This window comes from Danaus plexippus, chromosome 26 (assembly GCF_018135715.1).
Source record: "Danaus plexippus chromosome 26, MEX_DaPlex, whole genome shotgun sequence".
Classification (NCBI taxonomy): domain Eukaryota; kingdom Metazoa; phylum Arthropoda; class Insecta; order Lepidoptera; family Nymphalidae; genus Danaus; species Danaus plexippus.
Window position 1 is genome coordinate 5810975 of NC_083554.1, and position 21569 is coordinate 5832543.

Below are 21569 nucleotides of genomic sequence, written 5' to 3' on the forward strand. Positions count from 1 at the left end.
ATTTCAAATTGAATAAGCCGTCAATACTTGTACAATGACTGCACTGATTTACTCCTATTAAATAACCTTTTTGTAACTATTGTGTACGTTCACTTATCATTCCCATAAAGTATTTTGTGTGCACCAAGATTTATTTCCAGTATTTTTTCTTTACATTCATCATATTTCGTATGCCTCCTCTGATATAAAGTCGCCATTCCTTAGGTTTTGTTGATACTGAGGAATTGTCGAAGCCGCGATCTCCGCCCCGCTCGTTGTCTCGATCCACGGACACGTGTTCTGTATTGCGGCTCACGAGACGGTACGGGACTCACGTGGCACTGAGAGAACTCACGCTGGGTTTACCACCGGGACAGGTATAGACGAAATTACACAATATGAAGCTCACCATTGACACACCATTATGTAATCGTTGAAGTCCCAGAGTTGCGTTTATAAGCCAACAAGGGGTACTTTGAGGCCTCTCAAAATATATTCAGAGCTCTTATTAAAATAGCATTTTTGAGAGTTGAGCTTCACACCATACGAGTATAAAGAGCGGAATAAGATGTGCCAGCGACATCCTTCCGACATTTAGATATACATAATGAAATAGAAGTATTCCTGAACCTGATTTTACTTACTCATGTTAATATCAATCTTATTTTGAACTCCACTAAAATAAGACTGTCTAGGAGAGATCGCTATTAAACAATAACTAGGTTAAGCTCCAACCACAGGTACAATTATCCGTCTTTTATGTTTGCCATGTAGCAGTGTAAATTTGTTTGTGTTCCTAGTGCACAGTTCTGTTAGGAGAAAACGGTGCTGGCAAGTCCACAACCTTCTCTATACTGACCGGAGAGTTGAAGCCTACTTCCGGGGAAGTATACCTTCAAGGACGAAGAGTCACTACCAGAGATCTCTGTCAAGGACTCATTAGTGAGTAACACGATCCCACGACATTATTTACAATTTTAATGTTATAGGAATCTCGTTTGGTACTGTTTGCCATCCTATCGATAGATTTTGGAAGAGGAAATAAAATACATTAACATCCTTTCAAATTTTATCACTTGCAATACAAGTTTTCACGTTTCAGGTTACTGTCCACAAAGTGATGCCGTGGATCCTTTACTAACGGTGCAGGAGACACTATACATATTCTGCCAAATCAGAGGAATACAAAATATAAAGCAGGTAACGTAAAATTGATGAAATAGTTTTGCTCCATCACTAAGGTCTAATAAGAGAGTCAAGTGATGTCCAGGCAGCACATCAGTTATCTTCCATCTTCCATCATCAGTGTGTGTGTATGTTCAGGTCGTTTCTCGTACTTTGGATGCTTTCGAGTTGCGTCGATATGAGAGCGTCCGCGCGGGCTCTCTCAGCGGAGGAACCAGACGCAAACTGTGCACAGCCCTGGCCACTACAGCGCGAGCACCCCTACTACTGTTAGACGAACCCACCAGGTAAGAAATAGGAGTAGATGACATCAAGAAATGTTGAAAGAGTTCTTTTTATCTTAAACGCCTGTGTTGTGCTTTTAATAGTACTTTTTGCTACTAAATTATTAAAACTCCACAGTGAATTTCCAGTTTTTCATTCATAATAAACTTCGTGAACTTCCTCAGCGGCATGGACCCTCTCTCTCGTGCGTGTGTCTGGAGGTCTGTGCGTGCGTGGTGTGCGTCAGGGTCGAGCTCCCGAGCCGCCCTCCTGTCAACACACGCTCTGGACGACGCGAGGCGACTCGCCAGGAGAGTAGCACTACTAAGACTGGGCGAGCTCTGCGCCGTGGCACCACTAGAGGAGTGCCTCAGACGGTATAATGATTTCGATTTTCGTTTGATACAGGATGGTTTAAGTTGAGGATAAACATAAGGTATATGGAAATCGCTGTGAATAAAATTTTTAGTAATACCTACTGCAAATAAGCGACAATATGTTAGGACATGGACAGATTCTATTACTGTGTTATAAAATAAAACTGTAATTAATTTTAATGAAAATAAATCCCTTTGTAATAGATATGATTTAAGCTTTTTTTACTTTGGAAGCGAAGGTATCGTAGGACTAAATTAAGATAAAATTTATTTTGTAACGAGAAGAACAATGTAAATATTACATCCAATCATTGTAATCTCTGGCCCATAACTCAGTGAATATATGTATATACATATTCGGGTATTCCCCTGTCCTAGATTCGGTGGTGGTTACGTGGTGTCGTGTCGCGTCCGTGAAGGATCCTCGTTGTCGTCGTGGCGTCGTGTCGTCGCTCGTTGTCCTCTCGCCGTGCTCCGCGTGTCTTTACCGACTGCATTACACTTCCTGCTGCCGCTACATTCTAATGGTACAGCGCTTATTTCCGTTCATAAAGTGTAAAAATACTCAAAAGTTTATTCCAATAGAAGAGAAAAGATACAACTTTAAATTTTTAACAAAATTTTTGATTTGTAACTCTGCCTTACATAATTCTATTGACCCATAAAACTACACGCAGTAAAGCCTCATGTGCACATTACTTCGAGTATCAGATTATTAAGAGTACTTCGTAGAAATTTCCATCCTATAATGAATCTTTATTCAGAGACGTATTCCTGTAGAATAAAAAAATACCACGCTTATTTTTCTTAAGTCATTTCAAATATTTCTATTCCATGTTCCAGTGGACGGTAAGGAGTCTGAGTTGCTCCTCAGCGACATCTTTCGTCTCATGAACGAATTACAGAAGAGCTGCGATATTGATGACTACACCGTCAACCAGAGCTCACTAGACCAGGTAATACACATTTCTAGTCTAGACTAGTCTTAAGCATTTAATTCAATTTTGCCAACTTCTCTCTCACCGCACAGAAATATTGACTTGTTTTAACAAAGTAACAGTCCATATTACTATGTTTAAGACTGTAGTTTAAATTTCTTTGCATATTTGTCAAGGAAATGGAAATGTTCAAGAAAACAACTTTTCCTTTAACAGATGTTCCTAAGTTTCACGGAGAAAAAGAGCATCGTAGAACAAGAAGACGATAACGACACGACGACGAGAGGACGACGACACAGCGATGAACTGGACTCCGTCACCGCCTTGTGATGCTAGGACTAAATATAAAATCCGCTCACCAAATATATTGTTTGACTAAATGTTACTTTTGACGACAGTGGGTCTATTGAGCGGCTTAAAGAAACACTAATAACCATTTTATAATGTAAAAAAACCTTTCTTAATATGCAAAAAGAAAATATTAGTCTTCCAAGCATGTTCTAACTCAACCCGCAGGCGGGCGCAGAACCCTTACACAGTACTTAAAGTTTAATCTTTTTTAGAAGAATAACTGTATCCGTCCTTTAAAACACTATTGTAATTAATGTCACAATTAAATATAGGATTATGATTTTTTTATATTTTGATATATTGTATGAAGGTGGTACGAGTATGATGCAGCCTCTGTGATATAATGATTATATTTTTATTAATAAAACGACGGCGAGGTGTTCGGTAAACGTATTTTTATTTTTCATTAAAGCATTCGGAGATCATGTTGTATAAAGATAACACTACGTTATAAGAGTGGCCGACATCAGGCTGCCCTCGATATCGTAACGGAGCCGATCGGGAATGTTGTAGAAATATAAAATAAAACAATTAGTTTAATTCACAATTAAACAACACTTAGATATAAAATACATTTATATTCTTTGAAAGTTCTGTAACGACCCGACACTAGTGCTGCCCTCCGGCGGCCCTCGCTCGTCCCGCGAGCGCGTCTATCATTCTATATAACACGTCCTTGAGCACGCACGCGTGTTGCATGCTGCATACACACGTGCGGACAGCGACGCGCGCGCGCTCTTCACTCACCACGCACCATTCTGTGGCCACCAAAAACCGACAAAAATGTTACAGCAGTACAGAGACGGCGTATTAAACATGTAAGGAACGAAATATATGACAGAGTCGATAGCGGCTTAATGGACATGTTGCTTGTGGAAGCCTTGATGATCTTTTTATTTCTTCCGCTCCGTCTAATAATTATTCAATCTTTAAATTTTTTCTCTATCATAACGTTAACTTCTGTATCCCATCAATATGCAAGTCAATAACTTCTGAAATCCCACTTTCAGTGCCGCAGGTGAAAAAAGCCACTATTAGGCCTAAAAGCTGGCTGACGGCTTTTCCTTACTATTTTTACCAAAAAAAAAGCTTAAAAGTATCCATAATAAATACATTAACTTTAAGAAATTTGACGGCGATTGAGATGAAGATCAATAAGACGTGTGGTGTGAGAACAGCATGGAACATCGAGAGGTCACCTGGAATATTTTCCAGAATAATCCTGCAAGTTTCATCAACATCCAACTCTCTGAGCGGCGTCTCGTCCGCTTCGCTGTTAGCTGCCAGCTGCTCGAAGTACACGAACACCTGCTTCTTCAACCAGCCGGACAACTCGTCCAACCACGTCGCTATCAGAGACTCCGCTATATCTGGTTACGATAATATATGGAGCATGTCATAATTTTAATTACAAAGATGTTCGTGAGTTTTGATTTCCTTTATTAATATAATTTAAACATAACTGTATCAAAAAAATATATAGGCCTTAATGAAAATTACATAAAAACTATTGAAAACACACACAACAACAATATTTACAGCTTGTATACACTAACCGGCGCAGAGCACAGCTGACAGTCTGAAGGCGAGGTGCGAGGACACCAGCCCCAGCGACGTGACCACCTCCAGCAGGCCTGCCCAGCGACTCCCGTACGCACACAACCACTCCTCTACGAAAACATCACCTCTACATTACCACCCTGACCACCAGGGCGGAAACAACACACGCGCCAATCATATATAACATAATTTTCGTCTGCACACACATTAAATTCCAGCGGCAGTTATTAAAAAAATGATATTTACTATAGTAACACTAACCGAGAGCTTCAAGTTATTTGGATCTAAGACCTTCAAAGTTTAAATTAGCCCTAGTACTCACCGAGCTCCAGGGGTTCTAACTTCTCTTCATCTTTGGTCTCCAGCTGGTGAAGCGAGTCTAGAGCTGAGTCCACATGCCACAGGGCGCGTCTAGACCCAACCAGGCGACCCGCGGCTGAACACACCTGGACACAGCTTTAGATATTTGAGCATCGCAATAATAATATATACAGCACAGAAACCAGCTCGCGGAGATCCCTGATAGATCAGTTCGATCGGAGATTGTAAGTCGGTTAACGCTGACAAAACTCGCACCACACACCCGGTAAATGACCTAGGACAAGTTTACAGCAAAATAGTTTTTCTATTTTAATGCTCTTTCTTCTGTTTTACTCACGCTGAGTTCAGGCGAGGTGCTAACATACGTCCAGTCAGCTAGCGCTCCGCCACCCTCGCTGCCTCCCGCGGGGACTTCGCCCTCCGCACCGACTGCCGTCCGAATGGAATTAAACACACCCGTCACCGTGCGAGTGAACAATCTGGAAGGTTCCAGACGATTTAATGTAAAGAAATGAGCAAGTATGACATATATGCCAATTTAAGTAGAGAGAGAGATTTTTGTAATATTCTGAATTATAACATTATTAAGTCCATGTCTTTTTGAGTAAATCATCATCTTAGTCGATTTTTCAATTCCTCTTGGAGCAGTTCTGACAAAATCATTCTAAGCCACGAAATATAATCAGAAAAATTCTGCTCTTCACTGGCATCCTACTTAATGTTTATATTTCCTTACTTGTCGAGCCTCTGCATGTTGTTGCTGGTCTGCCCCGGGGAGGCGTTCCTCTCCATATCATATTCATCTGTGAAACAATGTTCACTTAACAGGTCGTCTACACTCTGCATAGAATACATAGCATTGATGATGTAGCACATAGAAGGATACCAGCTAGCGCTGCTGCGTCGGGAGGTCTAGTTATGTTGGTTGCTTGCCTCCCGCGGGTTTCCTCAGCGCCTTCCCACCAGACCTCTTCCGGTCTGAAAACAAGATATTTCAGTACCAGGCGATCCCATCACCATACAGTACAATCCAGGACCTCACCTTGGGCCGGCGTGTTGCAGCAATGAACGTAGCTTAGCGATGGAGGCGGATAGGTCGGCTGCTTCTTCATACTGCGGCTCTGGGGACGGGGGAGTTTTGGACCGGGGGGTGGGAGGGGAGGGAGGAGCGGCGGGGGGTGATGGACACCACGCCGGGGCCCGGGACAGCTTCAGACATACCACAAGAAGATACGAGATAATATAAATTTGGCAGCAGTTAAAGCGAGATATAATTTAGTAGTTAAATCGATCACATGAGATGTTGGGCGACAGATGTGAACAAGTGTTTGACAGATATTCATCAAATAGGAGTAGGCTGTAAGCACAAACCTATCCTTCAGACTCGAAAAATATTTTAAAATATGAAAACCATTTTGTTTTGTTTATTTTGAAGAAATGTTGATCTAAACATTTACTTCAGTTTTAAATAAAAAAGTATATTTCTTCTTTAATATATATTATATATATAAATATATATAGAATTCTTAATTCCCGTCTAAACATAGGACACGACAGCTTAATCGACAAAGCAACTTAAATATGACATTCCAGAGATTAAAAAAAATTATATGCATTAAATTTTCTAACATTACACAATCACATTAGGTTCAAAATTTTATAAAATTTTACTCAATGAGCAAAAATAACTTGAGATTACTATAAATCGTTAGACATCTTCCTTAGCTAGCTATAAGGCCGGTCCTACATTTACGTCAACAACATATCAAACCTCTCACCACACTGTCCTGCGAGCTGACTCTCTGCTGTTTGACCAGGTGGTGCATCAGATTGTCCTCTGTAACATCATAACTTAATTATGACTACAAGTTCCTGTTAGAATACAACTAATATTTTTGGGATTTTCTACAAGTTTATAATTATTTTTAACGTTTCCCGACGTTTCCGGTCACTTTGCAGCAACCGTTGTCACGGGCAGACGAGTCGTCTGTTGTTAGAAATAATTAACGATTCCCACGTCATGTGTACCAACCTTTAGGCGTGCCCATAGTGGTGTAAGCCTCTTGCGCCTCGCTGATTTCCGTTCTCAGTCTGTGCCTCTGTAGTTCCGGCGACACCTTCTCGCTGCCTTTGTGTGCTGGTGATTTGTCATGTTTTTCCTGTAATTTTAGTAACCCGGGCATTAGTCACATTTAACATTTTTTATAAGAACTTCAATTTTTTGAATACATTTATCAATAATAATAATTATCAATCTCTGTACATATCATGTTTATTCTTTATGATTTTTGAAATTGTTACAAAAATTACTTCGGATGTCCTCAACAGTAAAGTACGAGGATATTTGTGTTTAGTTTGTTTCTGAGGAAGATAATAGATATTGATGTATATTAGGACACATTGTAATAGTTTAAGATGGTTTAGGGGCTATGGTAACTTGCAAAAAGAAAGCCAACCTTCAAAACACCCTATGACTTTGAAAACGTAAACCCTAGATTTTTTGTTATTGGCCCATTTGTATCGCTCCCCTCATTCTGGTTTCTACAGAACTAATGTAAACTTTCCTTGAATCTTATCTTTTTGCTATTTATATATCCTTTTTTATTGGGAAACTGTTTATTTTCATTATTTTCATATCAAACCTGTGAATCGTCGCTGAGACCTGTGAATCGAAGACCTTTCTTGATACCAGCTATACCTTTATCCAGAAGACCTTCCATCATCCCAGCGGCTTCATCCTAAAATATATAATATTCAATTATTCTCAGACCTATTAATTCTACAGGTTTCACAGAACTGAACACACATTTCATCAACACTGCTTCCAACACGCTATCGCTTCAAATTCATGCAAGTACTATACAATCACGAAAAATAAAATAGCAATTATTATAAGAATATTGCCTTGTCTTATAACTACACACTTATAGTATACACACAGTGTCACGACTGACGATTAAAATATATATAGGAAGAAAAGAACTTTTATATATTTAGTCTGTCTCAATTATAAATACAAACGATAATAATTTTTTACCTGTTCCCATTAAATAGTTTAGTAACACTGTGTGTGACCATTACGAAGTTAAGTGAATTAATTAAAACCCATATAAAGAGAAACCGGTTTCTAACGCATATTACAATATAAGGTGACATACAACATGCAACACAGTGCTATCATGATATTACTTACAATTCCGCTCACATGATCCGATCGTTAAATGACTAGTATGGAAATTGATATTAATCGATTACGATAAAATAATTCAATTAAAATATATTAATAAATATTATACATAAATCTAATAAATAAAAGTGTTAAATAAATTATTGAAAAGTGCCTTTCATATTGATATGTATGTATTGATTCATGTTATTTATATAAAAAAAATATATAAATATAAACATATGTGTGTACATCATGCTGAAGCAATGTGAGAGACGGGCATGCTAAAGACATACACTGTTGTTGTTGGTCACATCTATGTACGGGACCTGCAGATCTCCTATCTTGGCCTTGGCCTGGTGCACAGTACTCTGCAGGTCTCGCAGTAGTTCAGCTGGCTTAGGGCTGGAATCCTTTTTACTTTGAACCAAATCCAGGTCTAGTTCCACATTATCTTCCTCGCCTACATTCAAGATATATAGTACTTGTTTTAATGAGAACACACCTCATAGTGATATCGCAATAGACAAATCCAAACTGTTTTTCTAAATAATTAAATTATCATACATAATTATTTATCTTGATATAGTTTCATATTTGTTTTTAAATGATCAGCGTTATTTCTACTAATATCTTACAAAATGGCTGAAGCCAGTGTTTATAGATTTCAAATAAAAGTTGACACTTACATGTTGCCATTACAAAATTACTGTGACTCAGTATTATATTAATTATAATCAGTCATTAAAATATTTCTAAGGATTATGGTATATTATAATTAGCACGGCACAGAGGGCGCCACTTGTAACAATATATACGAGAAAACTCATAAGTTTTATTAAACTGCTGTGAATATTTTCAGTATTAATACCTGATAATAATTTATCTCACTACCAGTAAGACAAACTCTCACACTAACCGAACCACAGTGGCTGTGGTGATACCGTTCTCATGTTGGGACTATGTTCTGCATCTTCTTGACCCCACAGACGGCTCAAAGTCATTTCATCCAGACTGGCCAGTAAGTCTTGACCCACGCTGATACACTGGAGATCCATATCTGTCTCCCAAGTCTTCACACTACCTGGGATCATTAATATGAACATGTAGGTTCACCAACTTTAGAGAAATAATATTGTTTTTCCAATTAAGAGGATGTTTCTATTACTTTAAAGTTAAAATAATCGTGGGTAAATGAGATAGAAATGAAGTGATCCTCAAACACATTATTTCATAGAGATATGTACTCGCCAAAGCCTAAAGGCTTTAAAGTTTAATAGTTTTGAGTTTATTTTAATTGTTATCTATTAATTTTGTATGTTTGTCAATAAAACAATGTTTTCTGTCAAAATTGTTTGAAAGAACTGTATAATAAACAAAAATATATTTAGAAGTAAAGAAATACACCATGTATCATTGAGATAGTAACAATTAATCTTTAAGCCTACCCGTGTTTTCGTAATTTCAGAAAATTTAAAAAGTAATAGTTACAAGCAATTGATTTCTCAAAGATGTAACCAACCAAATGGTACTTCCTTTTCCCAATCTTTGTTTTTTTTTAATAACCATGGACAGTGCTCTGTTAGCATACAACCAGCTGGTGAGTAAGGAGGAGCTTTAGATGGTAATTGTAGTATAGTGGCCTATTGACTATTTCCTTAAAAACCTAACTGCCATATAATTATTTTAAGCAATTAAAGTGAACTGGTGTTTGAGATACATTTTCAGTCTTGATTCATAATGATCAGTGTTATTTCCACTAATATCTAAAAAAATAGCTGAAGCCAATATTTATTGTTTTCAAATACAAGTTGATACTTAAATGTTGCCATTTCAAAATTAAAATTGATCAGTATTATAATAAATAATTATCAGTCATAAAAATAATTCTAAGAATTATAGTATATCATAATTAGTATGGCACAGATGGCGCCACTTGTAAGCTCACCTTCAATGATCCGGTCATATATTTTGACTTCACTCCTTCCCTGTCTCCCTCTCCTTTGTCTCAACACAGGCTTCACTTCGCTAAACTCGCTTCCATTACCCAAATCAACTTTGGTCTTTTCTTCAACATTCTGCACAACTTTTTTAACTTCTTGTGTAGATTCAACTATAATGTTTTCATTACTTTTCTCAATACTTTCCTTTTTTTCAGCAACATCTTTTACCGTTTCAACATTTTTAGGCTCTTTTTCTATGGAATCTGTATTTATAGTCGCCTTTTCTTTGGTAAGTAGGTTTAATAACTTGTCATTCAACCAAATAGGGTTAGCGATGGTTGTATCTATGTATGTGTCTAACTTCTTGGCTAGAATTCTTACAAGGAGTTCTGAGTATGGCGTGTCCCATACCTCCCATGGAACCAAGTCCTTAAGTATAATCCTCAGAACATCGATACAATGATCGGCCGTAGCTGTTTTCTTATTTTTGCTGTTGAATATTGGATGTGTTTTCTTGTACAGTGACTCTACAGTCTCGTTGGGGCTTGTTTCATGTCTTTTAAGAGCTCTCTTATACTCCTTAAAGTGACTCGTCAAAATAGCACACATATCAACAAAAATATCTTTGTTATCAATTTTATTACAAGTCTGTAAGAAAAATTTTGAGTTAGCCATTTATTTTTTCATTATGTCAAGTGAATCAAAAGGTAATTACATTTTTTGCAGAATAAAAGGGAGCTATTTCTCTATTCTATTGTACTATACTATAATAAAATGAGTATTATAATGAAATCATGTATTGATTTCCATTACACACACCTCAAATGCCTTTGCAATAATTTGATCCAATGTTTGTTTACATGCAAATGGAAATCCAATTTCCTCCGAAATATATGGAACGTACCATGAAGACACTAGTCTCTTTTCCAATACGCTAGTTATCACGCTCAATTCGTTAGTGTCGTATTCTTTGATTTCCTTTTCAGTTTTCTTTTCAAACTTTGGTAGTACATCAGCAAGAAATGCCATGAAAGGATATTTCTCAACGAGTTTTTCGATATCATACTGAATGGGTTTGTTTAGGTGAAGCAACCACTGTATTAACTTAAAGCTTGCAAATAAAGAAGTAATGAATAGTAAAAGAATATAAATTATAAAATAAATTCCAGTTATGGGTGAAATATTAGATATATAATTAAGTATAAGACAAACGACAGTGCCGCTACAAGATATTATTGTAACATTTTCAAGTAAATCCCTCTTGAGCAACATTTTCACTGTATTAAATAATTTTTAAGATTGTCGAAAAATAATGTTCTAATAGTTGAGGAAATGGCCTTTTGCTTATTTGATGTCCGTCGGCGTAGTGTGTACTGACCCAGATCGATTAATTTCGTTTTTATATTTTTAAATGAAACACTTTTATCAAAAATTTGAACATAGATGTACCAAGTACATGTTTAGACGTTTGTTGATGTTATTGATCTGATTATTTTGACAGCTGGATTTTATTTTGTTCTGTTTAGGAATAAGTTGTTAAAAAACATATGGCATCAAAAAAAAACTATCCATTACTTGGTACTGTAAGAGTTAAAGACTATTATCTTTTAGATTCAAAAATCATATAATTGGAAATATTTTCAGATGGTCCATTTTCATTTTTTAAAGCAGCCAACGCAATTAATTAAAAACTATTAAAAACAATAATACTTAGTAAACAAATCTTTTAATTTATATATGTATCTTTTAATATAATTAAAAAATTCATATTGTTTATTTTTAAAATTTCTTTGTATTTGCTATGCTAGGGCTTCATTATATTGTTGATTAAATGTTTCTAAAGTACATACTAAATATCATTCTAATTACAGTGTCATGTTGACACGTTTAAGTTTAAACGTTGACTATTCACTATTGTCTAAGTGCTGTCACTCAACTAGTAGCGACTAGCGAGTAATTATTTGATGATTTTCAATTAAACATATTTTCAATATGTAAGTTCACGTATTCCTTATTTTTATTTCTTCTGAAAGAAATAGTGGGTCTCATACTTATATTTTATCGTGTTGTAGGTCCAAAGTAACCTTCAAGATTACTCTAACTTCAGACCCAAAACTGCCTTTCAAAGTGTAAGTTAATTTATAGTTTTTATATGTGGGCAATAGATTATCATATTTATGTAACTTCAATGTGGACATTTAAGAAATATTTATAAGTTCTCTAATAAGAGCATGCTATTAAAGCAATCATTCCTTTTGTTTAGCAGATGCTGATTCTTGGGTTCTACATTGAAGTTACATATTACAAATGGATCCAATTCTTCGCCGTTTCCTCGACTTCTTTCAAGTTTATATTAAAATTTGTCAACTACCTAGTTGGCCCACTGAAACTACTTCAAATGAAGAAATATTGAATGCTTTCAAAATATCAGATCACATTAAAAAATGCTTACAGAGGCTTAAGGAAAGGTCACTTACTGATGATTTTTTAACAGTAGTGACAGCAGAAAATAAACAATGTACTTCTAGCTATTTTTTCCAACAATGTTTCTCCGAACCTCCTAGATTCATTTTAAAGAAAATTGTAACATCTTCTTGTGATATTGAACAAGTCGATGTAGCATTTAAATTTTTTGTTGAACTATTTTCTTTAGATGAACTTGAAATCAGCTTATCACAATTCATGTTAGAAGCTGCCTCCAAGGATACTCTTTTAAAGAATTTATCTAGTGAACTATCGGACGATGTTTTGTTGGACTTTAAAATGAAATTTCTTCTTACCGAGTTGAAATACAGCAATGTAGATGACAAGCTTCTTGATGACATGCTATGTGAAAATTGTACTGAAGATACTATAGAACTGCTAGTGTTATCTGTATTGAATAATGATGTGATGTATCGTTCGGCCACTAAAAGGATAGTCAATTCATTCATAAGGATTATGTCCAGTATGCATGTGAAAAGTAAAAATTTTTGGAAGTACCTCTTTAAAACGGATGAGAAATTGATACAGTTGTGTACAAATAATAAGAAGATTTTTGAATTAGTTATCAAAGCTCTTGTTGATGTAGCACAATTAATTGATAAGCAAATGTCCATGGAATATTTTTATATTGAAATGACTTATTCAGAGTTGAAGAGCGCTTTACAGAACATTTGTAGGAACGAAACGATGAAATCCGTTTTCTTTCATTACGCCCTCGAAGACAGATGTTTTGATGAGAGATTTTGGAATGATTTACTATCATGATATATATATTTTTATAAATAAATTCTGAAAACTTTAACTTATATATTTGGTTGTTATGATTTTGAACTCCCCCTTTTTCTGTGTACCGTATCTTACATACAGTACATTATCTTAACAAATATCATTGAAATGCCAAGCGTCATTGATCATAATTTATCAAGGCCAACCTGTAAGTCCGAGTGGAGTAAACCTTCCTAAATTTCGTCAACACTACACCAATCACTAACATGTCTAACACAATTAATTCAAAAAGTTTAATTCGCTTTAGATTGTTTAACTGATTTATGTTAGTTTACGTCAAAATTGTCTAGTAATTAACTTTTATTGTTAACAATTATATCCCAAAAAAGCTTATTTGATAGGAATGAATGAATGAGTATAACGAAAATTATCTTTCAATGAATAAAGGTCTTTAATTTACGTCCAGTTCCTTGACTAATATTCTATACGTAAAAATACAATTTTGAATTTTGAACGCAATATTTTTTTTATTTATCTTTATGTAAATCATTATCAATTAACAAACCCAGTATTCTAATAGTATTTGATTTTTTTTTTGACAAAAATATTATTATTCGTAAGTCATTTTAATTTTTACTTACAGTCTGAGCGTCCCTGAGGCGACACCGTTTACGGCAGTGTTAAAGTTCGCGGCGGAGGAGTTCCGCGTGGACCCCGCTACTAGCGCCATCATCACAGATGACGGTATAGGAATAAATCCACAACAAACAGCCGGTATAAATACTCTTTGATTATAATCTATCTTTATAAAAAATATACATATGACAAATAAGAACCATTCTATTTTAAACGGCTATAATTACGATATTTTTATAAATTTGTAATAAAAATGAAATCAATACAGATTACTTAGAAAATAAATAAAATATATAATAAAGTATTATTTGAGTTACATTCAACATATTTTATGTAAATAATTTAGTTTTTTTTTTTCTTTTTAGGAAATGTGTTTTTGAAGCACGGATCTGAGTTGAGATTGATCCCGAGAGACAGAGTTGGATATTACACTACTTAGAAGAAATAAGATTACATTCCTTATAAATATTATATGAGGGTCGCTGATAAGATCAATCTATTCACAAATAAGTTCTGCGAAGTATAATGTCCAACATTTAATTTATATATCAGCGCTGGCTTGTTTATGTTATTAATAATTATTTATGTATATATATATACATATATATATACATTTTGTTGGAAACTTTTTTTATATGAAAATAAAAACCATAATGAACTTTGGTAAATTTTATTGTTCTTAATTATTAATCTTAGTTGCTTATAAATAATGGAATTTCAGATTTCAGTCCAACCTCATGAGAGGTTCGACCGCTCTTAAGAATGATTTCTCAAACTCCTTCTCTGAGAAGCGATCTACCGAGGCCCTGAAATATACATGAAAGTTTTGTCATCAAATAAATTACTTTATAAAATCAATACAATAAAAATCTTATATAGAGGCATGAAATTCGTATTATCACTATGACATTTTTTTGGATAACAATACCCGAAAGAACTTTTAAATTATATGAATAATAAAAATGAACATATTCAAAATACTAATGAGATCCATATATTAGTACTTCTTATTGTTTCAATTGTTGTTGTAAAATAATAAAACAGTAGGTATAAAATTCTAACCAGCGAGACTTGGCCTCTAGTTACATTCATACCTGGCAGCTTCAATAATTCTTTTTTTCTCTTCACCGGACATAGCGATGACTTCTAAAATGGCTCTGGCATACTCATCGGCTTCAGATGCTAGGAACCCAGTCCGGGAGGACTGAGAGGTCTCAACTATATCGGCCAGAGGCCCCCCGGACTTGTGAGCTACTGTTATCAGACCTGCTGCCATACACTCCACGACACCTACAAGATATCATACTATAGTCACTATTGTTAAGACGTTATAGTTTATATTTACCTAACAGTATTTCATTCTAACATCATAAATGTGAAGTTTTATTTATATCTATGTTTATTCTTTCATGTATAAACTATTGAACGGATTTTAATGTAACTGTATAATCAAATAACTAAATAAAGAACAATATATTAATGTGGAAATAGAAAATCCATTGAAATTAGCACATAGTCACGTTATACAGACGACAGATGGCGCTACTAGATTGGTATAAAAACTTTTCTAACAATCAAGTTGAGAACCAAATAATGGCATGCAATAAGGTCTATATATATTTGGTTGGTTTTTTAATATTCTCCTCACTGATTCCGAAATGTTCGTTCCACATGGCGTGTATGGCGAGGGTGCTGTTCTGGTACAGGTTGAGCAAGGTGCTGTACGGAGCGTTCACTATGAACTGAACGTTCTCGTCTATGGCGAGGTGTTTGGCGAGGTCCTTCAGGTTCCGTACACGCTCCTCGTCTTCAGCATTACGACAGGAGCCCACTAGGACCAGCCTTATCTGAAAATAATTATTGCACAAAAATTTGTTTTATATATAAGGGAATTATTTCCATCTCTCATACTGCTCAGTTTATATTCAATATAAATATTTACATCGAATTAAATAAGTTAACACCAAAAATGTATCAAGCAGTTAAAAATTGCTCAAAATTTTGCTCATTAAGGAATTGGATTACATGAAAATAATGTAATATACATGGACAATATATTAATATTTAAGAACCATGTTATAGACACCTTATAAGGTGGAAAAATGTTCAGCACAAAACATTTACACAACTAATATTCCTCATGAATCAGAGTGTCAGGAATGAATGAAAGAATGAATGGAATGAAAATATCACATAAGCAGAAATATATACAGGAGGATGTAGAGTTATAAAGTTTTTAATATGAACAAAATATAGCAATAATATATTAACCCCGTCTTAAACTGAAGTATTCTTATGTATTGTTAGTATAACAAGGAATACCATACCTTGTTCCACAAGACCTCGTTCTTGATGAGGAGGTTCCTGAGCTCGTATATGGCTTGCAGCATGAGCGGGTGATCTTTCTCCGGTCGGAACTGAGCCACCGATAGTATTCTGATGGGATCAGACTCTTTGACCAGCGAACGGAGCTTCTTCAGCTCACTGACCTGGTGATTAATACACATAATATAGACGCATCATCCAACAGTGGTCAGTTGCAGCTCGTACGACAGTCCATTTATTGGAAATTTGGTAAAACATTGCCATTTATTTAATTGGTACAAATTTGTCGAGAACTTTAATGCATTAAAGATTTTTTTAAATTTTAAATTATACGATAGGGAATCGACTGAATCTCATCCAATGCATTCTTAATATATTTGATATGTTAATCAATCGTTAGCGACATCTATTGTCTAACTATGGTATTCATAAGTGTACCTACTCGTGTATATTACTCGAAATTTTCACCTAAATCCGGTCAATAAATTACCAAGACCATACCATCAAGGCCAACAAATATTACGACCTCACTAACGAACTCACTCGAAATAGGCTCGTCGTGGATTTATACGCGGCAGAAGTGGGAGCGAGAGGTATAACGGCTAAATCTCTCTACAACCTACTAAAAGACTTGGGCCTGTCCAGAACTCACATCATTCTTAGAACGTACTTCGAAGGCAGCCCTAGAAGGCTATTTTCAAATTTGTTTAGGTAGTGAGAGGAGCTTGGACAGTGGAGGTGAGCGCTTAGCGCGCGTTAGATAGGGACCCCTTAAACCTACACCTGGGTCGCAAGTCCTAGGTACTGTTGAAGCTCCTCTCCCTGCAACGCGATGGATCCGGCTCCCGCACCGTGAGCATTGAATGCTGAGAGGTTTCGTCTATACGTGATAGAGTAATATACATCCATACATCCTAACACTATCTTGTTTCTGCTATTGTAGAATACATCTCCGACGCCCCCCCTCTCCCTCCCCGCATACCTCACACGGCGGGTACACTCTGTGAGTGTTGAGAGGACAGTCCCATAGCTCGTTAATATGTTCTTCCGTCCAGGAACCGTTCACCATAACCACGTCTGCTTGACGACCCACCACGCCATACAACTGGAATGTAATAGATCCAGAATTAACTTTGGTAATATATTTACTAATATAAAAATATAGTTTTTAAAACTGCTATTCTCCAGCAATTCATATAACCTTTAAGCACTATGTAGATTATAACTACCAATTGTGACAAATATACTCAGGGCCGGATTTAAACTCAATGCCGCTCCTGGGCACCGGAAAAAAGTCCGCCCTATTACTAGAATTTTACTTAAGGGGGGAAATATTTGTAGAAAGACGTTTTCATGCTGATTTTTTAATATTTTTTTTAAGGTATGAAAACTAATGTTATATAATGAAACTATCAGGTTATTTCATACATATATTTATATTTTTCCATATTTTACGACAATATAACTTGAAAAGTAGCGGAGATTTCAGGTGATACACAGGTGATCGTAGGTTGTCTTCCGACTTAACAGTTGGTGTGCACTATAGAAGCTATAATTTTTATCTAAAATCAATGGCACAGAAAAATTCATTTTCTTTTTACAATTACGCTGAATATAGACCTCCATCATAAGCGACATTTTTATTTAAACAATTTTTCTGTGCTATTGATAAGTTATATTGTTGTTTAATACGAATAAATACTCATAAATATATGAATGAAATAACCTGATATTTTCAATCAATAACATTAATTTTTTATACCTTAAAAAAATTATAAAAATCAGCATGAAAACGGCCTTCTACACGTATTTTCCCCCTTAAACTTATAGTTTATGTATTTCATTTTTAAAAATTAAAATAACTAATTTATTGCAGAAACTTTTTTAAATTATATATTCTAAAAACATAAATAAATATTTGTTTTGTTATTTAATAGAAAAATCGATTATTATTTGAAATCTCCAAGGAAACAAATTGATTAAATCATTTTGATTATTAATTTTTACTAAAAAAGTGCCAAAATTACAATTCATAAATAATGAATGAATTGAATTTCTTGAATTATCAATTAAACAAAAAATTATAAATTAATAGAATTAATGTATTATATTGGGGAATCTCGATGAAACTCAAAAAAAAAAATTTATCACTTTCAAAATTTTGCCGCCCTAAAACATTTGCCGCCCTGGGCACTTGCCCCGACTGCCCCTAGTGTAAATCCACCGCTGAATATACTATCAAATAAAAATTCTTTTATCCCTTACGAGAAAACGAATTGGACTCTTCATACTTTTTTTTTTGTGGATCTGGATATGTAATTAGTTAATATGAGTTCACAATCATATAAAAACTCATTTGTTATGAGATCAGCATGCAATACAAAATGACAAATAATACCAGTGGTGTTACCATAGACTTTAGAACAATGTTGCCCTACTTTATATTATATACAAGATAAAGACTATTATTGAATTGAATTTGGAATAGGGTTTCCCTCCTACTTTATATTAAATACAATACCCGAAAAATATTATTGAATTCAACTATACTCACCCAACCAAAAATCTTATAATAGAGAAGCTTACACCATGTAAGTATGGGGTTTCTTGCGATAACACTGCTATTGTTGTAAGTTATTAGACGATGTTTGACCCTCCTCATCATAGCCGAGGTTATTGTTGGATAGTGTGTGTAGCAACCCACGGAACACTGGGCCAAGTAACGGAATATAGGGTATGTGAACGCACAGCCCATCGTGTCTATATATATATCTGTGGAGGAGTTATTATAGTTATAATTATACATTAGATAAGTAGTAATAAAGTATGTGTATCAAATAATAAAAGTTATGTTGGCCTTTAAGCTAAGTTTTAATATACCATTATATAGGAACTTAAAAGAAGAGCAATTATATAAGAAAAAGTATTACATAATACCGGAGACTGATGTTCAAAGTGTGTTGTGAATCTGATTCTGCTATCAGAATATTAAAATTACAAAATTCTATTATTTTGTTTGAATACAGGACAGCTTAATTACCTGGATTAAATTTCATAAATGCTTCCATACCGAGCACCATGGTGCCCAGACTTTGTAACAGTAATGTAAAGTACGGGTAGGTTTTGGCTTCTATCGCCCTCCCCATACTGAGTCGAATGAAATTTATTCGTTCCGGTTCAACCTTCACATTAAACTGATTTTGGACTTTGTTTAAAATTGTTGTTGGCTCTGCTGTTTCAACTGTGTATATATAAATGTTGGTATCTGGATATCTATCATTGAAACATTTTGTTAGAACGAGATAATGTAAGAAACTTAAAATGAATGAAAATACCTAAGAAGAGTTTTTGTTGCGAATTTCAAAATATTATATACTTAATTAGTAATTAATTAGCAAAAATGCACTCATTAAGACATACTTTTTTTAATGTGCTTTATATCAAAATAACGTCAAACTATATGCATTAGTTATTTATAGTTGTTGTTATAAATATGCTTAACCCACAACAGATCATGGGAATTTCAACATAATATGCTATGAGCCATCAGCATATTATGTTGGAATTGCGTAGTTTGTTACTATTAACTGTAAGTTATGAGCTAAGACTAAGTAGTATTCTAAAAACGATATATATACATTCTTACTTTGACAACAACGCCTTTATAGCCACCCAGAGGACCCTCTCGCCTCCTCCACCACCGTTACAATAGGGGTGGAAGAACGCGACATTGGCACCATCCCTCGTCCTCCTCTGTAACTTTCTTTCCTTAATCCTCATATACCACGATGCGAAGATAAACGCGCATGGTATTATCACGAACGTGCCGAATAACAACACCCCCAAAAACATCATAGGCAGCACAACAACTAACCTATTAACAATTCACCATTATAGATTGAAGTTATATAAGTATTATAGTACGTCTAAATGTAACTTTATTAATTTTGAGTAGTTCTAATTTTACTTATTTAATATGATTTGAACTTAGTTCAATGTTCTTAGGAACATATGCAGTAAATATACTTACGTGATAATTTCTATTATCATATTGACTATAATTTTTAATACTATTAATTACAGAAAAGGACGAAATTAAATAGGGAAATATCAAGGATAACAATGAGAATATTTTGTTTTATTACATTATCGGCTCATTTTCTCATTTTTAAAACAAATAACCTTCTTGAGATATTATGACAAGAGTGAAACGTCAACCACATAAGATATTGTGTTGACATTAATGATTATTGAATTATTTTTTTTTGTAAATGTTTTTACGGCTCTGGATACGAGTCCTTTTGAGCCCTAATGATTATTGATAACATAAAAGATTGCCAGCGAGTACTTTATTTTCCATTTTTGCAAATAAAAAATCTCAGAGAAGATACAATAAAAAATATCGTAGTATAAAATTTATGGTACCCACAACCTGGAATAAATACTTACGATAGCTTTGCTTAGTGAGGTAAATGAAAATTGATTCACAATAACGAAATGAGAATACAGTAATACCTTAAGCAAGGTTATAAATTTTAAGGAGTAACACTATTATTACTATAGACTATAGGTAAAAGGACTCGTATTCAGAGCCGTAGAAACATTTACAATATAGACTATAGGAATAATCGGCGAATGCGCGAGTGGACTTGAGCTTTTCAAAAGTACAAGCGGCAAAAATTTTAAATATTTACTTAAATAATAGTTGTTTTAAAAAGTAGTTTTAAATAATAAACAAAATTATAAATAGTGTAAAATATGTTTGAACCTCCGGGGGAGACCCCCGGACGACCGTGGAGCCTATAGGCCTCCACCCCCTAAAAGACATTATTCCGGAGACGAGGTTTCGCGGAACAATAGCAGCGAGGACAGTGATAAGTATAAAAAACCATATTATAAACACGGATACCCACGTGTAGTCCTTGAGAGTACGAGCTAGAGTGAATACTCCGCTTTTGTTGAAAGGACTAAAGAGTCCAAACTTGGGAACCAAAATCCAATGACACTTGGCAGTTTATTCAACAATGAAGTCAAGGGCGTGAAAAATATTAAACGAGTCAATGCGAATAAAGTGAGCGTATTGTTTGAACAAACAATAAATGCCAATGCGTACACAAAGTAGCGCAACCAAAAATATCTCTGGACATGAAAAAACATAAAAGTTAAAACAAAGTTGACCAATTTAGAACTAATTGATCAAATAATTGAAGGTGACTATGTTTTAAAGGGTTTAGTAGGGGCAGTGGTGTCCGTTGGCAATGGTAACCATAAAATAACATCTTTAATAAAAGATATATTAATTAAAAAACTTAAA

The 21569-nt window shown here is 34.8% G+C and overlaps 4 protein-coding genes across 9 annotated transcripts in view; 2 read left to right on the forward strand and 2 right to left on the reverse strand.

Moving 5' to 3' along the window:
• LOC116774299 (uncharacterized) overlaps positions 1–3483 on the forward strand; it is a 52340-nt gene extending 48857 nt beyond the window's left edge. The window contains exons 63-70 of the mRNA XM_061524786.1: positions 205–356; positions 780–921; positions 1082–1179; positions 1303–1451; positions 1614–1805; positions 2184–2332; positions 2649–2761; positions 2960–3483. Of these exons, the coding sequence (XP_061380770.1) occupies positions 205–356; positions 780–921; positions 1082–1179; positions 1303–1451; positions 1614–1805; positions 2184–2332; positions 2649–2761; positions 2960–3073 (1109 nt within the window). The 3' untranslated portion in view covers positions 3074–3483. The remainder of the gene's footprint in view (positions 1–204; positions 357–779; positions 922–1081; positions 1180–1302; positions 1452–1613; positions 1806–2183; positions 2333–2648; positions 2762–2959) is intronic.
• Positions 3473–11563, reverse strand: LOC116774294 (uncharacterized). 4 transcript variants are annotated; one of them, XM_061524793.1, is made up of 15 exons: positions 11422–11563; positions 10090–10732; positions 9061–9225; positions 8438–8604; positions 7618–7713; positions 7008–7134; positions 6754–6812; positions 6018–6184; positions 5862–5953; positions 5712–5778; positions 5313–5454; positions 4977–5100; positions 4651–4764; positions 4294–4464; positions 3473–3852 (listed from the first exon to the last, which is right to left on the reverse strand). In XM_061524793.1, exons 2-15 carry the CDS (start codon positions 10691–10693, stop codon positions 3704–3706), a joined length of 2244 nt encoding a protein of 747 aa, XP_061380777.1. In that variant the 5' UTR covers positions 10694–10732; positions 11422–11563; the 3' UTR covers positions 3473–3703. The 4 variants fall into 4 exon arrangements, with proteins under 4 accessions (XP_061380777.1, XP_032522872.2, XP_032522871.2 ...); XM_032666981.2 differs by having other exon boundaries at positions 8471–8604; positions 10904–11563; XM_032666980.2 differs by having other exon boundaries at positions 10904–11563.
• Positions 11564–11924: 361 nt separating this feature from the next.
• Positions 11925–14589, forward strand: LOC116774298 (ubiquitin-fold modifier 1). 3 transcript variants are annotated; one of them, XM_061524797.1, is made up of 4 exons: positions 11925–12078; positions 12157–12213; positions 13938–14068; positions 14296–14589. In XM_061524797.1, coding segments are annotated over exons 1-4 (264 nt in total). In that variant the 5' UTR covers positions 11925–12076; the 3' UTR covers positions 14370–14589. The 3 variants fall into 3 exon arrangements, with proteins under 3 accessions (XP_061380781.1, XP_061380780.1, XP_061380779.1); XM_061524796.1 differs by lacking the exons at positions 13938–14068; positions 14296–14589 and adding an exon at positions 12348–13378 and having other exon boundaries at positions 11984–12078; XM_061524795.1 differs by lacking the exons at positions 13938–14068; positions 14296–14589 and adding an exon at positions 12351–13378 and having other exon boundaries at positions 11984–12078.
• LOC116774295 (GDP-Man:Man(3)GlcNAc(2)-PP-Dol alpha-1,2-mannosyltransferase) lies at positions 14585–20475 on the reverse strand. Its single transcript, XM_032666983.2, has 9 exons — positions 20286–20475; positions 19902–20129; positions 19296–19528; positions 18810–19027; positions 17238–17360; positions 16258–16419; positions 15579–15777; positions 15025–15220; positions 14585–14736 (listed from the first exon to the last, which is right to left on the reverse strand). The coding sequence occupies exons 1-9, from the start codon at positions 20303–20305 to the stop codon at positions 14655–14657; spliced, it is 1461 nt and encodes a 486-aa protein (XP_032522874.2). The 5' UTR covers positions 20306–20475; the 3' UTR covers positions 14585–14654.
• Between the last annotated feature and the right edge of the window lie 1094 nt (positions 20476–21569).